The sequence below is a fragment of the Monodon monoceros genome, unplaced genomic scaffold (assembly GCF_005190385.1).
Source record: "Monodon monoceros isolate NGI ecotype Baffin Bay Population unplaced genomic scaffold, NGI_Narwhal_1 Super_Scaffold_1, whole genome shotgun sequence".
NCBI classification, from domain to species: domain Eukaryota; kingdom Metazoa; phylum Chordata; class Mammalia; order Artiodactyla; family Monodontidae; genus Monodon; species Monodon monoceros.
The window spans coordinates 67,446,573-67,467,948 of record NW_021703765.1 but is presented as its reverse complement, the minus strand read 5'-3'; the positions used below and the strand labels follow the sequence as shown (position 1 = coordinate 67,467,948).

The 21,376-nt window shown below is 48.1% G+C and overlaps 1 protein-coding gene across 1 annotated transcript in view; it reads left to right on the top strand.

The window, feature by feature from the left end:
• Positions 1-21,376, top strand: part of SEZ6L (seizure related 6 homolog like) — a 200,142-nt gene that overhangs the window by 142,776 nt on the left and 35,990 nt on the right. The window contains exon 10 of the mRNA XM_029216623.1: positions 20,697-20,893. Coding sequence (XP_029072456.1) covers positions 20,697-20,893 — 197 coding nt within the window. The remainder of the gene's footprint in view (positions 1-20,696; positions 20,894-21,376) is intronic.

The following is a 21,376-nucleotide window of genomic DNA, read 5'->3' as shown; positions in this document are numbered from 1 at the left end:
ACACACACACACACACACCCCACATCTTCTTTATCCATTCATCTGTTGATAGACATTTAGGTTGCTTCCATGTCTTGGCTATTGTGAATAGTGCTGCTATGAACATAGGGGTGCACATATCTTTTCGAATTATAGTTTTGTCTGGATATATGCCCAGGAGTAGGATTGCTGGATCATATGGCAACTCTATTTTTAGTTTTTTTGAGGAACCTCCATACTGTTCTCCATAGTGGCTGCACCAATTTACACTCCCACCAATAGTGTAGGAGGGTTCCCTTTTCTCCACATCCTCTCCAGCGTTTGTTATTTGTAGATTTAATGATGGCCATTCTGACCGGTGTGAGGCGGTAACTCATTGTAGTTTTCTTTTAGTTTCCTTTTTGGCTGCATTGGGTCTTTGTTGCTGCGCGAGGGCTTTCTCTAATTGCAGTGAGCGGGGACTACTCTTTGTTGCTGTGCGCAGGCTTCTTGTGGTGGCTTCTCTTGCTGTGGAGCACGGGCTCTAGGTGCGCGGGCTTCAGTAGTCATGGGACGTGGGCTCCGTAGCTGTGCTCATGGGCTCTAGAGTGCAGGCTCAGTAGTTGTGGCACACAGGCTTAGTTGCTCCACGGCATGTGGGATCTTCCCCGACCAGGGCTTGAACCCATGTCCCCTGTATTGGAAGGCAGATTGTTAACCACTGCACCATCAGGGAAGTCCCTCATTGTAGTTTTGATTTGCGTTTCTCTAACATAAATTCAATTTGTTAAAATAATGCCCCCTCCCCTCCAAAAAGTATCTGCTGGTCAGATTCAGACTTGAGGGACCACAAGTCTAGATCCTTTCTCATGGAGGTGATAAAGAAAGCCATTTTCATCATTGAGCACTCACTGTTTGCAAGGTTCTTTCCAAATGTTAATTAATTTACTCCTCAAAGTTCTCCTAGAAGGAAGATGCAACTATTATATTCAACTTATTTCCACCTGCCTTCTTACCTCTTACTTGGATGTCTAAGAGGCATCTCCAACGACGTGTCCCCAAACCTAAACCCTTGATTCTCTTTCTCCAAACCTATTTCGCCTCATCTTCCCATCTCAGAAAGGAGTCACCCATCCTGCCTGCTGCTCAGACCCAAAAGATGCGGAGTTATTCTAGAGCAGGAGGACACTGGTCAGCATTCCACAACGGCTTTTCTTGACAAGTGGGGTGGGGAGCAACTTCCTGATTTGCAACATTTGCCAATTTCCATGGTGTAAATACTCCCACTGTGGCCAATATTAAGCAACCAACACAAAGCCAACAGGGTCACCAAATGCCTGGACATTTAACAGTCAGCCCATATGGCCCAGTAGGAGCCACCGGCTCCAGCACACTCCCTGTGAACAGGATTCTTCCCTTTCTCCTACACCTGTACCCAGGGCCTCAGTACATCCCGTTGATTCTACTCAAGACTTAAATCTGCCTGGAGTTGAAGCATCTCTGACACCCCCACTGCCACCACCACTGTGGTCTAAGCCCCCGCTGTCTCGTCCTCAGTTGTCTCCCTGCTCCTGCTTTTGTCCCATTGGGGGCTGTTTTTAGCCCAGCACCCTCCCTGGGTGATCACATCATGCTCTGCCTCAAACCCTGCAATAGCTCCTCATTCTATTCAGAGTAAAAGCTGAAGTTCTTACAAAAGCCCTATGTGATCTGACCCTGGTTACGGCTCCTGCTTCACTTTTTTCCACTCTCCTCCTTGGTCTCTCCTTTTGGCCGCACTGGCCTCCTTGCTGTTCTGTAAACATACCTCAGGGCCTTTGCACTGGCTGTCTCCTACCACCCCACCCCCACCCCGCCCTGGAATGCTCTGCCCTGAATATCCATATAGCTCACTCCCTAGCTTCCTGCAGGTCTCTGCTCCCATATTGCCTCCTCTGAGATGTCCCTCAACACCCTTATCTAAATTAGCAGGGGGCTTGCCTGGTGGCGCAGTGGTTAAGAATCTGCCTGCCAATGCAGGGGACACACGTTCGAGCCCTGGGCCGGGAAGATCCCACATGCCGCGGAGCAACTAAGCCCATGTGCCACAATTACTGAGCCTGCGCTCTAGAGCCCGTGAGCCACAACTACTGAAGCCCGCGCACCCAGAGCCCATGCTCTGTGACAAGAGAAGCCACTGCAATGAGAAGCCTGCGCACCGCAACGAAGAGCAGCCCCCACAAGCCGGCAAGTAGCAACGGAGACCCAATGCAGCCAAATAAATAAATTAGCAGGACCTGGAGAAAAAGCTTTCCTGAGAAAGCAGCTTTTCTAAGTGGGCGGTTCTCAACCAGGGATGATTTTGCACCACCCCCCGCCCCGGGACACTTAGCAATGTCTGGAGGCATTTCTGGTTGTCATAATTGGTATGTGTTGGGAGGGGGGAGATGCTACTGGCATCTAGTGGGGAGAGTCCAGGGATGCTGCTAAACATCCTGCAATGCACAGGGCTGCCCCCACCGAAGAATTAGCGGACCCCAAATGTCAATAGTGCTAAAGCAGAAAAACCCTGATCTATGCTGAACTGAGACCAAAGGACAGATAGAAGATGAGCAAAGATGGAGGGAACAGTGTTCCAGCCAAAAGGAACAGCATGTGCTAAGGTCCAGAAGCAGGAAAGCGTGACTCTCTCGTTACTTGTCTGTAATATGGAATATATGCTGAGCGTTTAATGCATCCCAGGCGCCTTCACGACAAGCACATGCAGTGGGTCCTCGTATTTTCTCCATCTTACAGAGGAGTAAACTGACGCTCATAGAGTAGAACAGTGACTGTGATCACACGGCTGGGATTCCAGCTCTGCTTGCCCTGTCTCCAGGGTCTGTGTTCTTCACCAGCTCATGAGAGGAGCTAGAGGAAGCCCTGTGTGTCTGGAGCTCAGAGATACAGGAGGCGTGGCATCAACAAGGAAGCAGTAGGATCAGGCAGGGCCTTGAAAGCCACATGAGGAAGTCTGGACTTGCCCAAACTCGGCAGCAGGGGAAGGGGTTTAGGAGCTCGCAGGGTTAAGCCTTTGCAGAAGGGAGCTGAACGCTTGGGTCCCAGCCCGAGGCTCCCCGGCAAACCCTGGCTCACGCTTGGCAGAGCGGCATCTGGACCCGGCACCCCCTTCCTCCCACTGAGGGAGTGAAAATAGCGTCTCACCAGCGAAGAATGCACGAGGCCCAGGAGCTGCTGGGTTTAATTTATCTTGCTCGGTTTCCGCTGACAGTTTTAGTAAACCAATTTGGGTTTGATAGTAAAAATAATTCCATCCTCGGGGCCCCTCACGTGGCCTAAGTGTTTGCAGTTGTTATTTATCACATCCGCGAAGGGGAAGGAGTTTGCACTGCTGACCGAGCTGGGTAGGTGGCCCATAGTAGGTGCTGGAATGTTTGCTGAGTCATGAGGATATCAGCTGAATGTGCCAGGTGAGAGGGAACTTTTCTCCCCCTCATCCACTGGGCAGGTCTGTGGTGCTGTGGGTGTTAGGATAACGGTTCTAATTAGCCATCATTTATGAAAGACCTACTGTGTTCTAGGCCCTGAGCTGCATCGTTTATACCCATGAGCAATAATGAACGTGAACATTATTACACAGAGATAATAATTACATAAATTAGCGCTAATGTGAGTAGAGATAATTACAGAGGGGTAATTACCCAAATTTAGAGATAATGTATGCAAAGCACATCACGTGGGGTCTGGCACCTAGTTGGCACTTCGTAAATGAAGACTGCAATTGCCAGGAATCCTCATGAGACAGCTGTTATCATCACCGCTTTATGGTTTTGGAAATGACAGCACAGAAAGGTGAATCGGCTTCCTCAGGTCACACAGCTAATGAAGGACAGAGCCAGGGTTTGTGCACACACTGTAACGTCTACTTTCATTGACTTGAACAGCCTTTGGGGGCACCAGCTATATGTCTCAGTGATGAAGCAGGAGGGCTCCCAGGCCTCCAGCAACTCAAAGGTCAGGAAGGGAAGTAGGGCCATGAACAAGATGCAGGCAAAGTGCTGTGGCTGGAGGAGTGGGGCGGGGCGGGGGGGCAGTATGGGGCACTGGATTTATCTCTGCGCATTGTGGAAATGTCACAGAGAGGGTGACATCCAAGCAGGATTCTGAAGAGTGTCAGTTGGTCAAACTGTAATGGGGGAATGGCATTCCCCGAGGGGCCCTTGTGAGCAAAGGACCCCAGCAGTGTTATAGTGACCAATAAGCACCCAGTGGATGCCCTGAATTGCAGCATTAATTAGAACCCTCTGCCTTGTATTGTCAGTATTACAGATAAGAAGGGGTGGGTGCATAAGGTGAGTCAGGACCCCCAGGCTAAACCTTCTTCCCACCTCAAATGCCTAGTCCCTAACCCACCATGTACCTCCCAGCTCCATCAGGAGTCTGCTGCTTACCCTAAAATGCAACCGAGCATGAATCTTTTACATCCTTAAGCATTTCTTAAATCTCTCTTCTCTCCTGCTCTTGCTCTCTCAAAGTGTAAAACATAGAAAGGAGAATAAAAGAACTAAGGAATGGTTGGAGAAGACATTCTAGAATGGAAGAGCTGGGAGGTGCCCAGAGAGGGGAGGTAACTTGCCCAGCATCGCACAGCAAGTCAGAGTTAGGACCTGAAAGATAGCCTGAGTGTGGCCACAAGAGCCGAGCCCAGGGGCCAGTCTTGAAGATGCCACATGCCAGAGGAGACACGAAGGTTCTAGAGTCAAAAAAAGAATTGCCTTTAAAGCCTGACTGTACTTCTTACTGGCTCTGCGGCCTCAGGCAGATGACTGAAGGTGGTGATCCCTGCCTCACAATGGGATGTTTTGTTTACTTTATCCCCAGGGCCTGGCATACAGTAAGTGCTCAATAAATATTTGTTGAATGAAAGAGAGAGAGAGAGATGGTGAGTGTGTATGTTAATTAAACAATACATAAAGTTCTTAGTAAGGTTTCTGGCATAAAATAGGCAAATAACCATCCCTACTATATGCCAGATTTTTGGTTAAACATTTGGCAGGAATTATTACATGAATGATAACGGCAGTTATCATCAGCATCAAAATCATTGTCTAAATTCATTGAGCGCTTACTGTTTGCCAGTCACTAAGTGCTGTCCCCATGTAAAGTCATTTAACTCTTCACCAAGAAACCTATGTGATAACATTACGATTACCCCCATTTCACAGATGGGAAAACTGAGGCTCAGAGAGGTGAAGTCACTTGCTCAAGGTCACACAGCTAGAAAGAGGCCAAGTCAGGATTTGAACACAGGTCTCTGAGGCCAAAGCCGGTGTTAAAACCAGCCAATAAATGGTAATGAGGTGCTCCACAAGGGAGAAATCCCTTGCCCCATCTTACAGAAAAAGAAATTGAGGCTCAGAGAGGTGCCCTTCTCCCATTTCCTGGACACCTACATATGTTTCTGGAAGAACAAAATTTCAGCCAAGCTCCAGCTTGCCTTTCTTAGCTCCACTGTGGGGCACAGCCCCAAATATCTCCCTGTTTATGGGCCCCAGCACAGTCCTCCAACCAGGAAATAAAAGAACCTAATGACAAACCCCAGTAACCATATGATTGATAGCTGTGGAATATTTCTTTCTCTTCAGCTGCTGCCAGCCTATTCTGTGCTAAGTTAATTCCAAGCCCTAAAAATTAAGTGCCTGTCCGGAGGCACTTCTGTCCATCAAACAGAGATATAGCTGCTTTGGGTGGAAAGAACTCAGCTCAATAGCCAGACAAGAAGGGAGAGTCAAGACTTGAGGGAAGCCCCCCAGCAGCACAGATATCCAGACACCAACAGAAAACATGGGAGAAATGGCCACAATAGAAATGAAAGCTTTCCAACCCATTAGTGGAGGGAGAAGGGATTTCCCCAGAGCCAAACATTCTAGGGAATCTGAGAAGGAACGGCACAGTTCATAGAGCCCAAATTCCATCCTGTTGCAGATGAGGAAACTGTGACCCAGAGATGGGAAAAGACTGTCCCAAGACCATTCTATCAGTCAGCTGTGGCCGTGTAACAAACTACCCCAAGCTCAGTTGTATTATTTCTCATGAGTCTACAGATCAGCAAGGTGGTTATTCTGGTCTGAGGTGGCTCACTCCTGTGTCTTTGGGCAGCTGCGGGTTAGGTAGGTGGCTCCGTGAATCGTGGCTGGCCTTTCTTACATGTTTCTTACTGGCTGTCAGACAGTCTAAGCAGCCCTAGCCTGGGATGGCTCACCTCTGCTCCACGTGTCTCTCACTCTCCAACAGTTAGCTCGGGCTCCTTCCTGTGGCAACCGGCCAGGCTTCCACAGCCATGAGCAGAAGCATTCAAGGCCTCTGGAGTGAGCCTAGACTAGGAGTTTCCTCAGCATCATCTGCCGTGTCCTGTGGCGAGTCACAACGCAAGGGCCAGGCCAGGTTCAAGGGGAGGAGACGCCTCCCTGCAAAGGGTATGGACACAGGGGGGCGGAGCCTTGAAATCATTTTCACACTCAAGCTACCTCAGCCGAAGAGGAATAAGGGTTAGAACTCGGGTCTCCTGGTCCTAGTCCAAAGCTCCAAATGACATTCCTGTGCACAACTGACCCTAGGAGGTGGCCATCATTATCCCCATTTTACTGATGAGGAAACCAAGGCTCAGAGAAGTGAAGTAACTTGCCTGCAATCCCACAGCTAGGAAGTGAAGGAGACAAGATTTCTACCCAGAGCTTGGTGCCTGGCATAAAGAAAGCTCAGAAAATGTTTCTTTCTCTACCTGATGCTTCCTACTTGTAGGAGGCACTCTGGAAAGATCCTGAGTTTTTTTCAGGAAGAGGAAAAGGCTTTTTTTTTGCCAGTGGTAGGAAGTCTGGAGTTCAGGTCCTAACTCTTCTACTTATTGGCTGTATGACCTTGGATAAGTCACTTTACTTCTGTGAGCTTCAGTTTCCTATCTTTAAAAGGAGGATAATACTGTGGTACCCACCTCTTAGAGTTCTTGAGAAGGTAAAACTCTTGGCGAGGGCCTGACCCCGTGCACACACTCAATACTTTAATTGGCAGCTCTGATGATGAGGGTGATTAATTCCTTCCATGACGTGTGAACAAATTGAGCTCCATTATACAACTACACAGACACACACACACACACACACACACACGTTGCCCCTGACAATGGGGTTTTGGTTTGACACTGAGGGATGAAGGGGCTTCATCCTAAGGCACTCTCCAGGCACCCTACCTGATTGAACACACTCCCCTTTCCCAATTTGCAAGGGATTGTTGTGGTCAGTGGTAACTTGGAAACACAAGCTCCAGGACAGGTCCTCCCCCAGCACATGCCCATTCTCTGCTCCTCAGCCATGCCAGGCTCTTCCCAGCCTTGGTGTTTGCAGCTCTGGGAGGGGACCACCCCCTGTCTCGAGCCAGGCCCCTGCTTTGCTGGTGCACACCTAGGAGCCCACGGCATTCGGATGCAATTAGATCCGACATCCTGGCAGCTGCGGCTGCTTGTCTGGTAACTACCTGACGTACAGTGGCCCCAGCACTTACTCTCCAGCAAGTGCTTAGTGAGGATCCACCACCATGCGCCTGGTGTTGCGTTAGGTTATCCGAGGCCTGGAGATAACAGTAACCCACTGCGTGCCAAACTCTTCTGAGTGCATCACCTCCATCAACTTACTTAATTCTGTAAACAACTGATGAGTTCCCCATGTCATAGCTGAGGACACAGATGCTCGGAGGGCTCAGTGGCTGCCAGGTTTGGACCTGGCTTTCTGACACTGAGCCCATGTCCTGCATCACCTCCCAGCCTCGCCTCGCCTCACCTCGCCTCACCTCACGTAGTGGGACCACGTTGTCCTGATGGCAGCCAGCCTCCCTGGAGATTCTGAGCAGGCCAGTGGCACGGTCGGACCTGTGGTTTAGACAGCACACGCTGGCAATAGGCGGAGGGTGGAGGGAGGGATCAGGCGGCCAGGTGGCGGCAGAGGCCCTGGACGTGGTCCTGTGATGTGTGGCCCGGCCTGGGGAACCGCTGCACGCCCATCTTGTGCCTCCGGGGTGAGCTCAGGTGAGCCCTCGAGGTTCCAAACGGTTCGTTTTTTTCCTGGAGGACAGTTCCTACCACTCCCTGAGACTGCCCTCTGTCGAACAGGGAGAGTTTTGGCAGCTCAGACGAGCCACACCAGGCTGTACAAGGTGATGCCTTCAAGACTACGCGTCATGATGGGGATTCGGAGTGACAGGAAACGCATATCCAGCAGCTGTCACTCCTGCTTGGCGACAGCTTGGAACATCTTCCTGCAGTGATGCAGAGTCCCGGGCCCACCTCCCTCTGCACACGTGTGTGTGTGTGTGTACTCACATATCACACACACACACCATACACATCATACACGCCACACACATCACACATACCACACACACACCACTTACATCATACACACCACACACAAACACACACAACACAGATATCACACACTGCGAACAGACCACACACACACCATGCACATGCACACCATACATAGCACATACAAACCACACACACCACATACAAACCACACACATACACACACAACACACACACATACAAACATAACAAATCCCAATCCACCCTTAACTAAGCTCTAATTTAATTATGCTTTAATTATACCCTCTCAAGTTCAGCTCTTTCACCCTGACTTAGAGGTCCTGAAATGAAGAAGGCCTCTGGTCCCACCCACTAATTTTATAAATTTGGGGAAACTCATATCCAAAAAGAGGGAGAGATGTGGGCATCTCCACAGAGGAAAGTCAGGGAAGAGCCACCCTTGGGTCTGAGAAACCCAAGCTTCACCAGCCTGTGTCTGAATCCTTGAATTCCCAGATCCATCCCTTAACTACTATCGAAGGAGAGGGTAGGGAGTCCACCCTTCTGAGTAGAAAGAAACTGTAGCAATTGGTTATATATATATGTATATATATATATATTTACAACTCGTGGATTCTGAGATTTTCATCTGGGGAAACTGAGGCCCAGGCTGGGCAAGCGACTTGTTCATAGTCACAGAGCAGAGAAGCACTGTGGGGGGGGGGGAGGAGCTCTCAGTGAGATCTCCTGATACCACACCTTCTCTCCCCTGAGCAGGCTGTATAGTTCATTGGAAATATATTTTTTCAAAGACAAACAATGCTATGTTAATTGAATTCCTGGCACTAATTATGTTAGTTGCAGCTTTCAAAAATATTATCCCCATTTTACAGGTGAGGACATTGAGGATCAGAGAGGTTAAGTCACTTTTTCAAGGTCGCCCAGCTAGAAACCAGCACACTTAGGATTTGAACCCAGAGTCCATTCTCTTAGCACTGCCTCTCAAGATGGAGCAAAAACACCAGAGTGGTTGAGGACTGATTTCTTTCTGCTTTCACAGCAAAGCAGCTGAAAAGTGTTGTTGGGTTTGCCCCTGGTCTGCAGTGCTGGGTGGGAAATGCCTTGTTGACCTTGCTGAAGTTTTGCCCACTGCATTCTGAGATGGCTCAGTCCAGGGATGTGGCAGCTCAGCCCGTGAGGTGGTCCCAGAGGAAAGGCACATCTGGTGAGGGGATCTCTTTCTTCTCTTTCTCTTTGGGGGAGTTGGTGGAGGAGGGGGGAAAAGGTGGAGGAAAAGGGGGAAAGAAAGTCAGAACGGAGGTGGGGTCTCATCCACATTGAAGCTTCCAGGGTGGTGGCTTTCAGTCCTGGCAGCCGGCACAACCTCCTCGGGAATGTCAGCAACACTGATGCACAGGACCCACCCCCAGAGATGCTGAGGGCCCAGTTGGCCTGGGGTCCAGCCTGGACATCACTGAGAGTTTTTAAATCCCCCCAGAGATTCTTACGTGCAGCCAGGACTGGGCGAGGGCTGGGTCTGAGCCCGACACAGACAAGCGCTTGGGGAGTATCTGGAGGGGAAAGAAGAGAGGAAGAAAGGAAAAGACATAGGGAAGGACAGAGAGGAAATGAGAAAACTGTTCATTTTTTACGCTTTAATGGGTCCTTTTGGGGAGCCAAAGAGATTGGTTTTCTGTGTGCTCCTTGGAGGTGACATGGTTTCTTGTCCCACCTGCCATTTTATCAAATTAAATTGAAACCAAATTAGCACTGGGCCAAAGGGCCCCTCAGCAATTCCACGGTGCGGAGAAGCACCTGGTGCTGGCTGTGTGGCTTCGTGCAGGCGCAGAGGCCTTGGGACCTGGGCCTTCCTGGTGTGAGTTTACTCATCTGTGAAATGGGATTAGTACATTTTCTTGGACCACCTCACCATGTGGCTGAGGGGATGTGATGAGAAAATGAATACACAGGAATTCTAAACAGGTCTTTCTCTAAGGCCTTCAGAAAAAATATAAGTGTTTCATAAAAGTTTTGTTGCACTTACAACTGCATTTATGGCTTCTGCTTCTCTCCTTTCCCTTATTTAAATCCGGTGTATTTAATCACCCATCTCTGCTGTCCCGTGGAGGTCCTGCCTTGATTGCAAGATGGTGTTTTCTTGGGAAAGTCATTGAATCCCTCAGTTTGCTCACCTGGAAAAAACAGATAAATTCACTATAATTCATCCGTGTAAATGACATTTATTTCACCTGTGCCAAGCCCTGCTGGGCTCCAGGGATACAGGGCATGTGCCTGCAGGGAGCTTGCAGCCCGACATGGGAGCTGACATGGGCGCTGACATGGGCAGGTAGAGTCCTGTGGTTCAGTGCTGGGGCCTTGCCTTCCAACTACATGGGTTTAGACTCTGGCTCTCCTGTATTACCAGCTATTTGAGCTTCGGTATGTTTCTCTACCTCTGGGTAGCTCAGTTTGCTTATCTGTGAAACAGGTGAGAATAGTAGTCCTTAGAGTGTTTGTCTAAGGATAAAGTGAAATGGTCATCTGAAGTGCTGGGAACAGCTCCTGGCTCCGAGGAAGCCTTATGAAAACCTTGGCTAGTTATTATATGGCCATAAATGCAGGAGGGTGTAAGGAGCACAGAAGGACCTATAAAATGATGTCAAGTAGAGAGGAGAGGAGAGGAGAGGCATTCCAGATACAGGGGACCAGCCTGGCTAAGGCAGGTCTAGGGGCTGTGAAGGATCTGGTATCCAGAGATGTTTGAGACAGCAGAGGTGGGCTGGGGCCCATCTGCGGAGCTCATGGAAGTCTTGGAAGGCTGAGAAACTGAGCTGTATTCTGTGGGCTAATTTTTGCCATTTCCACAGTCCAATTCTACTACCAGCTGCTTTTTATTTTCCCCTTTAAATTGGCTTGCCTTTTTCTCTTGGCTTCCTCTAAACAAAATAATGTCCGTGAAATTAGAAGTTGGATGTGCAAACCATATATTTATATATTTTTCTAATTCACATTTAAATAAATGCATAACCATTAGACATTTCCAAATTTGTTTGTCTACCTACAATCGTCTTATGAATACTACTTGGGAAAGACTTTGAAAGGCAAGATTTCTAAGCAAGGGTCAGATGTTTGTTGGGAGGGGAATAAAGAAAAGCAAGGTGCTCATCATTTCTTTCGACACCTTCTGTGGAATATTAACTGCAGCTCTCCTACCACCTTCTCCCCACTTCCAGGGTCCTGGTTGGCTGGGGTAAGGATGGGAAGGCGGGGGCGCCCTGCAGAGCAGTGGCAGCATATGCCTTGCTTAGGCGCACACTGCCTCCTGCTGGCCAAGAGAAGGTACACTTGCTGATGTGTGTCAGATTCAAATTTGCCTTCCGTCCTCACCTCTGGCTCTCTAGACCCTGGTGAAAGCCATAATGAGGGTCCCTCGGGCTGTTTTTTATCCCTTTTGAAAAGGTAAAACATTCACATGATTCAAAACCCAAAGGTACAAGAGGGTCTACTATGAAAGTCGTTTCCCACCCTTCCCCAGCAAACAGCCCCCTCCCTCAAGGCAAACGCTATACCAGTTTCTTAAGCATCCTTCCCAGACTCCTTTAAAATATTTCCAAAACCATAACAGAAATCTCATTCCACTAAAATAAAGCCACCCAGACTAAGCAACCAGTTTAATGCTGATTTTATCACATTCTCTGTCCTATGTGATTGGCAACAAAATGAAATAAATTGTTACCAAGAAATGTAAAATGTTTAGGAGACCAAAAAAAAAACTTTTATTGGAGTAAAATGGCTTTACAATATTGTGTTATTTTCTGCTGTGCAATGAAGCGAATCAGCTATATATGTGTATATATATATATATATATATGTAAAATACCTATATCCCCTCCCTCTTGGACCTCCCTCCCCCACCACCCCCCATCCCACCCATCCAGGTCATCACAGAGCACTGAACTGAGCTCCCTGTGCTATACAGCAGGTTCCCACTAGCTATCTATCTTACACATGGTAGTGTATTTATGTCAAACCTAATCTCCCAGTTCGTCCCACCCTCCCCTTCCCCCGTGTATCCACATGTCCTTCTCTGTGTCTACGTCTCTATTCCTGACCTACAAATAGGTTCACCTGTACCATTTTTCTAGATTCCACATATATGTGTTAATATACAGTATTTGTTTTTCTCTTTCTGGCTTACTTCACTCTGTATGACAGACTCTAGGTCCGTCTACATCTCTGCAGATGACCCAGTTTCATTCCTTTTTATGGCTGAGTAATATTCCACTGTATATATGTACCACATCTTCTTTATTCATTCATCTATCAGTGGGCATTTAGGTTGTTTCCGTGTCCTGGCTATTGTAAATAGTGCTGCAATGAACATTGTGGTACATGACTCCTTTTGAATTATGGTTTTCTCAGGGTATATGCCCAGAAGTGGGATTACTGGGTGATATGGTAGTTCCATTTTTAGTTTTTTAAGGAACCTCCATACTGTTCTCCATAGTGGCTGTATCAATTCACATTCCCACCAACAGTGCAAGAGGGTTCCCTTTTCTGCACACCCTCTCCAGCATTTATTGTTTGTAGATTTTTTTGATGATGGCCATTCTGACTGGTGTGAGGTGATACCTCATTGTAGCTTTGATTTGCATTTCTCTAATAGTGATGTTGAGCATCTTTTCATGTGCCTCTTGGCCATCTGTATGTCTTCTTTGGTGAAATGTCTATTTAGATCTTCCACCCATTTTTTAATTGGGTTGTTTGTTGTTTTGGTATGGAGCTCCATGAGCTGCCTGTATATTTTGGAGATTAATCCTTTTTCCATTGCTTCATTTGCAAATACTTTCTCCCATTCTGAGGGTTGTCTTTTCGTCTTGTTTATGGTTTCCTTTGCTGTGCAAAAGCTTTTAAGTTTAATTAGGTTCCATTTGTTTATTTTTGTTTTTATTTTCGTTATTCAAATGAACTTTAGGTATGACATCATGAGAACAAAAGGCATGTCAGGAGACAGGGTGGCAGTGAAACAGGGCTTCCTCATCCTGCAGGCTTTACTTGTAATTTTAAATTTGCATTTTCTGAGGTAAGACTGAACCTGGGCACACTTTTTTTTTTATTGAAGTATAGTTGATTTACAATGTTGTATTCATTTCAGGTGAACAGCGATTGATTCAGTTGTATTTTTTTTTCTTTTCCCTTTTAGGTTATTACAAAGTATTGAGTATAGTTCCCTGTGCTATACAAGTAGGTCCTTGTCTGGGTACACTTTTTGGACACACGTATATGTGGCTTTCATGGGACATCGTAGGAAATAGTGGTTCCTATCTCAGGCTTTGGCTTGGCAGACTTAGGTTTGAGTCCTGAACCTGATTCCTACGTGACCTTGGACAGGTGGCTCCTCCTGGCTGAGCCTCCGTTTCCTTATCTGTAACATGGGGATGGTTGTAAGTCTTAGCTTGCGGGGTTTTTGTTGAGTGCTTAATGCTCAGTAGGCAGTGTTGTTGTTCAAAAGCTACATGAGGTCTTGGTAAACCTTTTGTCCCGAAACACCCATGGGACCGGTGTTTTTACAGCTCTGATACAGGGCAGAGTTGAAAGAGGAATTCAGAAGTGGAAGCGGTGGATGGCGTGCCCACAAATGCTTGCTCAGGCACTGGACAGGTCTCGGGATGTGCCTGGAGCAGGGTCAAGGTGGGGGAGGGGAGGAAAGTAGAACCCAGCTGGTCAAGGTCATGGGTTGACATTGAAGTGGCTTATCAGGCATGTAGGGGCATCGTGGTATCAGGCTTGATTCTGGTGACCTGCATATCTAAGAAGAATGGAGGGTGTGGGCAACAGAGGTCCAGGAGGCAGGTGGGGCAGAAATCATTGGGGGCAGCTCCCATCACTTAGGGCTTTCAAATTAACCTCTGGGAGCAAGTCCTAAAAGCAGCCAGGGCCAGAGGAGTCCCGCTTCTAAGGCTGGTACAGGTAAGAATCCATTTGGGGTCAGGGTCCCAGGCAGAGACAGGATCAGAGCCACAGTCTGCCTTGTGTGGGAGCTGAGGCTGAGACCCGGACAACCGCTCTGGGCTGCTGCCTATTCACCCAGCACACACTCAGTACTGTGCCAAGAGCTGGGGACACAGCTGTAAGCAGGCACACGTGCTCCCCAGCCTCAGGGAGGCTCTGGTCTCGTGCAGACATGCCAGGACATTGGGGCACGAGTGCTGAGCTCTGTATGAGGGGTGAGCACAGAGGGGCTCCCAGTCCGGACTCAAGTGGGGAGGGGGGAGCTCTATGCGTGAGCGAATCTTGAAAGACTGAGAGTAAAAGATGGGAGGGGTTACCCAGGTTTAGAGAGGGAAGGCTAAGGAAGGATACAGGGTCCAGGGAACAGCATGTCGAAAGCCCCAGAGATGGGCAAGGGCCACATTTTTTGGCAAGATTGACAAGTAATTCAGTCTGGCTGGAGGGTAAAATATTTGGGTTGGAATATTGGGTTGGAGAGATAAGGCTGTGAGGAGGGGAGGGGATGAAAACATAGATACAGCCTTGACACTGGGATCAGAAACTTGTACTTTACCTAAGGTAAGGTAGCTTTTTTTTTTTTTTTTTTTTTTTTTGCGGTACGCGGGCCTCTCACTGTCGCGGCCTCTCCCGTTGCGGAGCACAGGCTCCGGACACGCAGGCTCAGTGGCCATGGCTCACGGGCCCAGCCACTCCGCGGCATGTAGGATCTTCCCGGACCGGGGCACGATCCCGTGTCCCCTGCATCGGGAGGCGGACTCTCAACCACTGCGCCACCAGGGAAGCCCAGCTTTTTTAAAAATTGAGATGAAATTCACATAACACGATGTGAACCGTTTTATCGTATACAATTCAGTGGTATTTAGTGCATTCACAATGCTGTGTAACTACCACATTTTCATCATCCCCGAAACAAACCCATATCTATTAAGCAATCCCACTCCATCCTCCTCGCCTGTCTCCCTAGCCCTTGGCAATCACCAAGTTGCTTTGTGTTTCTGTGGATTTACCTCTTCTGGATATTTCTTATAAATGGAATCACACAACACGTAGCCTTCTTTAAACTGTCTCTTTTGTAAGGCTCATCCATGTCGTAGCGTGTGTCAGTACTTCATTCCTTTTCATGGCTGAATAAGACTCCATGGTATGAATAGACCATGTTTGCTCATCTATTGTACTGTCAAGTGAAGGGTCCAGCTTTGTGTTTTGGAAGGATTTCCCTGAGTGCTGATGGGAGAGGGATTGGGACCAGGGAAGGATGGAGGCAGTAAGCCGTGAGGTCCTGCCCCACAATCCAACTGAAAGATGGAGAAAAGCCTATGGCAGAGACCAAGGGAAAAGGGGTGGCTCGTGGTGTAGGAGGAGACACAGAGGCTGAGGTCTTCTGGCAGGAGCTCAAGACCCTGTGCCCAAGGAAAGCCTTTCCCTCTGGCAGTTAAGAGGGGCTGGCACATGCAGGGGCTGGCCTTGGGGAGCTGTCTTCCCGTGGAATTCTCCCTGTGGGGGACCTGCTCCACGCAATTCCAGGCAGATCAAACCCACCTGCCTGCTGGAACCACTCCATTTCCCATTAGTTCTGGAGTAAAACTGACACCCTGATTTCTTGGCGCCTCCTCAGATTGTATCTGGCTGACATCTCTCTTCCGTCCTCGGCAGAAAACCCTGCTCTGCCCTTTGGCCAGTCTCTCTGCCTCAATAAGTCTCTGCATTTTCCTCTCAGCTGCTGAGGGTGGCCCAGCGGCAGGGACCCTGGAGGTACTCAGTATATCAAACACAGCTGGATGGGCCAGCAAAAACGCAGGCTCGTCTTTGGATCGGAACAGAAAATGAAGTATCAGCATTTGTATATATCGTGGGAACCAACCTCTCAAAAAGATGGATCCAGAAGGATACAGGAGAGAGTAACTTTATTCTTTCTCCCACTGCCCTTCCCGTACCTTCTCCATTTTTTTTTTTTTTTTTTTTTTGCTTCTCAGGCTGAAAGTTTTGTTTTCATGGGTCTTCTGGTCCCAAAAAGTGTAGTTCAGTCTGATAATCATACAGCTCTAAACATTATTCGTTTTCAAAAGCTCGCCCCTCCCTCAGCAGGGCTTCTTGGGCTGGGAATTCTGCAATGAGAAAGGGCCTTGTGCACTGCTTCTTTCTCACAGGACAGTCTAATGTCACTGCACTGTTATATTATGGAAGATGTAGAATGCTGATTTTTTTTTTCCTCTCTCTTACGGGGCATGCTTGATATGGGCAGAGCCTGGATGCACTTGACCTTCGCCTCTGCTGGATTCCATCGCCCTTTCAGAGTGGGACCATTTTTAAGGAGGTGCACAGTGGCTGCCTTCATTAGGGTTCACATCTAGACCTAGGAAACATCCCCATTCTCATCAGTGATGGGTAGCTCACTCCCAGCACCCCCCTTTCTCCCTTTGCTCTGCCCCCAGGTAGGCGGGCAGCTCCAGGCTAATTTTTCTCATTACTCTTTTCTTGGTGAACATCAAATGCAGTCACTGTCAAGCCACCAAGACTTTCTTCGAAGCCCTCTTCACCAGATGAGGGTGATACACCTTCTCCCCTCCCCTTGGTTCCCCTCCCACAGTGACCTGCCCCTTAAGGCAGCCTTTCCTGCAAGCCTCTTTGATCGCCCAGTGAATTCCTGAGCCCTTGAAGGGCTCAGATTGAAAGAGCTGCATAGATGGTGGTAGCAGATGCCATTGGTGCCTTAGCCAAGCCCTGTAGCCCTTGCCACTGTGTACTCATGATGGCTTCCTACTGCAACCCTCTTCACCTGAAGGCTTTCTCTGGTACCACGTGGGCAAGTCAGAAGTGCTGGAGATTTAGTAGCCCTAGTAGCAGTCCTCGGCCAATGAGGGATGGGAGCTAGAAGATAAATACCCCAGATCCCTCTCCCCCAAGGTATGTTCTGCACCATCTCTCACAGTTCCTGCAGGACTGAGCCCACTGCCCACAGTGAAACTTGCCCATCTATGCACCATGCACTGGCTCATTCCCTTCCTTCTGTGTCACTTCCCCACCGGTGCTGCCTGGGGTGACCTCCCAGATAAGCCAGACTCCAAGAGACACATCTTTGCTCAGGCTCAGCTTCTGGAGAGCCCAGTCTTTTTTTTTTTTTTTTTTTTAAATAAATTTATTCATTTATTTTTGGCTACATTGGGTCTTCGTTCCTGTGCACGGGCTTTCTCTAGTTGAGGCGAGTGGGGGCTACTCTTCTTACGGTGCGCGGGCTTCTCATTGCAGTGGCTTCTCTTGTTGTGGAGCATGGGCTTTAGGCGCACGGGCTTCAGTAGTTGTGGCACGTGGGCTCTAGAGCTCAGGCTCAGTAGTTGTGGCGCACGGGCTTAGTTGCTCCGCGGCATGTGGGATCTTCCCGGACCAGGGTTCAAACCCGTGTCCCTTGCATTGGCAAGTGGATTCTTAACCACTGTGCCACCAGGGAAGTCCCGAGAACCCAGTCTTAAACAACGGCCACGTCTATCCCTTTAGAAAGTAGGAATGCTTAGTCCCTGTTGGCTTATTCTTAGCTTAGGGGACTTTGAAATTCCAGGATGACAGGAGAAGTTGCATCTAATAGTTTGTTGCACACAGTTTACAAAATGCATTCCCATAAATAAGGGTTTCTCAGCCTTAGCACTGTTGACATTCTGGACCAGATAATTGTGGTCCAAATTCTTTATTTGGGAGAAGGCTATCTTGTGCATTGTAGGATGTTTAACAGTCTCCCTGACATGGACTCACCAGTGGCATACCTCCCCCGCCCCCACTGGGACAACCATGTCTCTAGACATTGCCAACTGTCTCCAAGGGGCAAAACCACCTCTAGCTGAGAATCACAGACATAAGCCATCTGATGTCATTTGGTATAAATGGCAATCCAAAAAGAGAATGATGGTGATGGCGGTGGTGATGGTGGTGGTGATGGTGGTGATGATGGTGGTGATTATGCACATAGTAACATTACAACATGACATAACATTCAAATGACTTGACCAGACTTGTTCAGGTGCTACCAGTGAACCTAGAATCTGATCCCAGATCTTCTGCCTGCCTTACCTCACTCTGAAAGCCCATGACATAGACTGGAAATATTAAGCCCTATTCACAGACAAGGAACTTCAGAGAAAACACATGCCCTCCATGAAAGTGTCTAACCAAGAATGAAACCAGAGCTTTCTGATTTCCAAGGCTGTGTGCTCCTTCCTGTTTTAGAAAGAACAGAGAGTTGTGCTAGGGTTTTCACATGAAAGCTGTTTGCACCCTTGAAGATGCTTCTACTGCATTGAGATCATTGAAATGAATGATAGAATAAAGCCAAGTTGTGCACTGTCTGCAACCCACTGTTACCAGCAGATCGGCTGTGAAGTTGGCTTATGGAATATATCTGCCATCTACCACGTTTCACACTAGCCTAATCCAGCACTTTCATGAGCTATTGATGTTTTCATGGTACTAGAGTTAAGAGGCTCTTCCATAGTTCAAAAGCTGACATCAGCCCTACTATTCCTGTTGTCAAATAGGGTCTCCAGCAGACTCTTTCATAGCACAGCATTTATTGAGCACCTACTGTGTGCAAGAGAAGGTGGCGACTCCAGAATGTCAATGTAATAGGGGTTTAGAGGCTGTCGCCTGGTTGTAAACTGGCGGGGAGTAGGTGGAGTCTCGGAGCTTAGTCTGGAAGCCCTGTGTGCAAAGCAAGCGCATAGCTTTTGTTAGGAGAGGATGTTTGGGGGTGGTGCCGGGGAAGCTGATGGAGGTTATGGGGACAGTTAGAATCTCCCTAAGCCACCTGTTGGGACAACTTGACATGAGGAATTATGGTAGATAAAATATGTCCCCTGTCCTCTGGAAAGAGACCTTCAGCAGTGTGCCTTGTGTTTCTGTTGCTTTGTTCTTACTACTTGAAGCACCAACAACATGGGTGGTTTCCACATCTCCTCCCTGCTCCTGGAGTGGCAGCAAACACCGCCCTTGGGCAGTGGATGAAGCAGGGGCGTGGGGAGGTGGGGACACCTCTCCTCTGGCAGTGAATTGCTCAGTCAGGATGCTCCTGTTTAAAATCCTTTACTGTCTCCCATCCCCAGCAAGATGACATCCAAGTGACCTAAACTTGTCTCTCTAAACCCTTCATGGTCTGACTCCTGCTTCCATGTCTATACCCAGAGCCGGGCACACTGACCACCAGGCAAGTTCCTTCAGGAGTTGTGACCCCTCTTTCTTCTTCCCTCTGCCTCAGGCACTGCCCTCTCCCCCCCACCTCCTGTTTATCTGCCTAGTGGTCCCCTTCTCTTTCTTGAGGATCACTTCCTCCAGGGAGGCCTCTCTGATGCCCCCCACCTGAGTTAGACACACTTCTCTGTACCTACCTTGACTGTAACTCCTACCACAATCCCTGGCTTTCTCGTCTAAACAGACCTCTGCTCTGTGACTCCTCGTGTCCTCTGAGTACAGCACGGTGCCTGGCACATAGTAGGTGCTTGGAAATATTAGGGAGGGGATACAAGTAAAGGAGAAAGACATAAGAGAAAAAGGGAAGAAAGAAGCGGAGAAGGAGAAAGGAAGGAAAGAGGCGTAAGTTAATATCTGTCCGTGATTGATGCAGCCGAAGTTGAACTGTCTGGCGTTCCTACAATCACAGATCAATTTTATCCAGCACACCTAACATAGCACAGGTTTCTTTGCCGTACTGAAGTGCTTTCTGTATTATTAACTGTCCATCGCTGTCCAAATATTTAGTGTCAAGGTACTCTATTGTGTTTGGGTCTTTAAAAATGTGTCATCCTCTGATGCTATGAATAGTGATGGCAGGTTGGAGCATATTTCATGAATAAGTGCCTCCATCCCATTCTATGTTCCGTCCCCTAAACGTAATAGATTAGCTGGTTGATTTTGAGGAATTTGCCAACGATAAGTGGAAGGATCATTTCACCTTGTATAAGAATGCAAGTTATCATTAGCAAGAAGTCAGCTTGCTCTGCATCACAGAAAAATGGGAGACCCATGTCACACCCCCAGCAGGTGGCTCAATGCCCAGCACTTAGTTTCACCCAGGAAAAAAAGTTGTTAATGACAGAGGTATTGAAGGCAATTCTGCAGACAATGCAGCACTTGACTCTGCAGTGAGCTCCATGCTGGGAAGGTCGTTTCATGAATGAGTCTTCAAAGGCCCAATCCATCCACAGATCTGTGTGCGATGCTTTTAGAAGGATCAGCACATCCTGTTCACAGGTTCAGTCAATGCCTTCCTCACCCCCAGTTCCTAGCTTGGGATCTGACGCATAGTATATCTCAAGGAAATGAGTGTTGCTTGAAAAAAGAAATCAAAGGCTTGTTGAATGCCTGTTAACTTGGCTTCACAAGACCCCTCCTCTTCTCTCTGCCCCCCAAGCCTGAACCTAAGCAACAGCGACATCCTGACCATCTACGACGGTGATGAGGTCATGCCCCACATCTTGGGGCAGTACCTTGGAAACAGCGGACCCCAGAAGCTGTACTCGTCCACGCCGGACCTAACCATCCAGTTCCACTCAGACCCTGCCGGGCTCATCTTTGGGAAGGGCCAGGGATTCATCATGAACTACATAGGTAAGTATTCTAGCCAGTCACTTTTTCTCCTTGGGTTTAGGTGCAAGTTAAGACAATTTCTTCTAGATATGTCTTTTGGGGAGGGTTGTGCTACATGAGTTTTTTAATATATTGACACGGTAAATATACGTCTTTTTTTTAAGAGGTTGGTCTCTCTAGTCGGAAGGACAAGGGTTCAAATCTTAGGATTATCATTGATGACTGTGTGACCTTGGGCAAGTCACTTAACCTCTCCGAGCCTCTTTTTTGTCATCTGTAAAATGGAAATAGTGATACCTCCTCCACAGGGTTGACATCAGGACTTAGTAGATAACGTCTCATAACTTTAAGATTCGTGATTTTTCATTTGCAGTCAGCTGTGACTTTATGTCATTATGTCATCAACACACTCTTCCACATTTGCAATTTCTCAAAGCATTACCTACGCCATCTTGCCTGAACTGAAGCTTGGCTCTCCCCTAAGGACTCTTCTTCTCCTGCAGC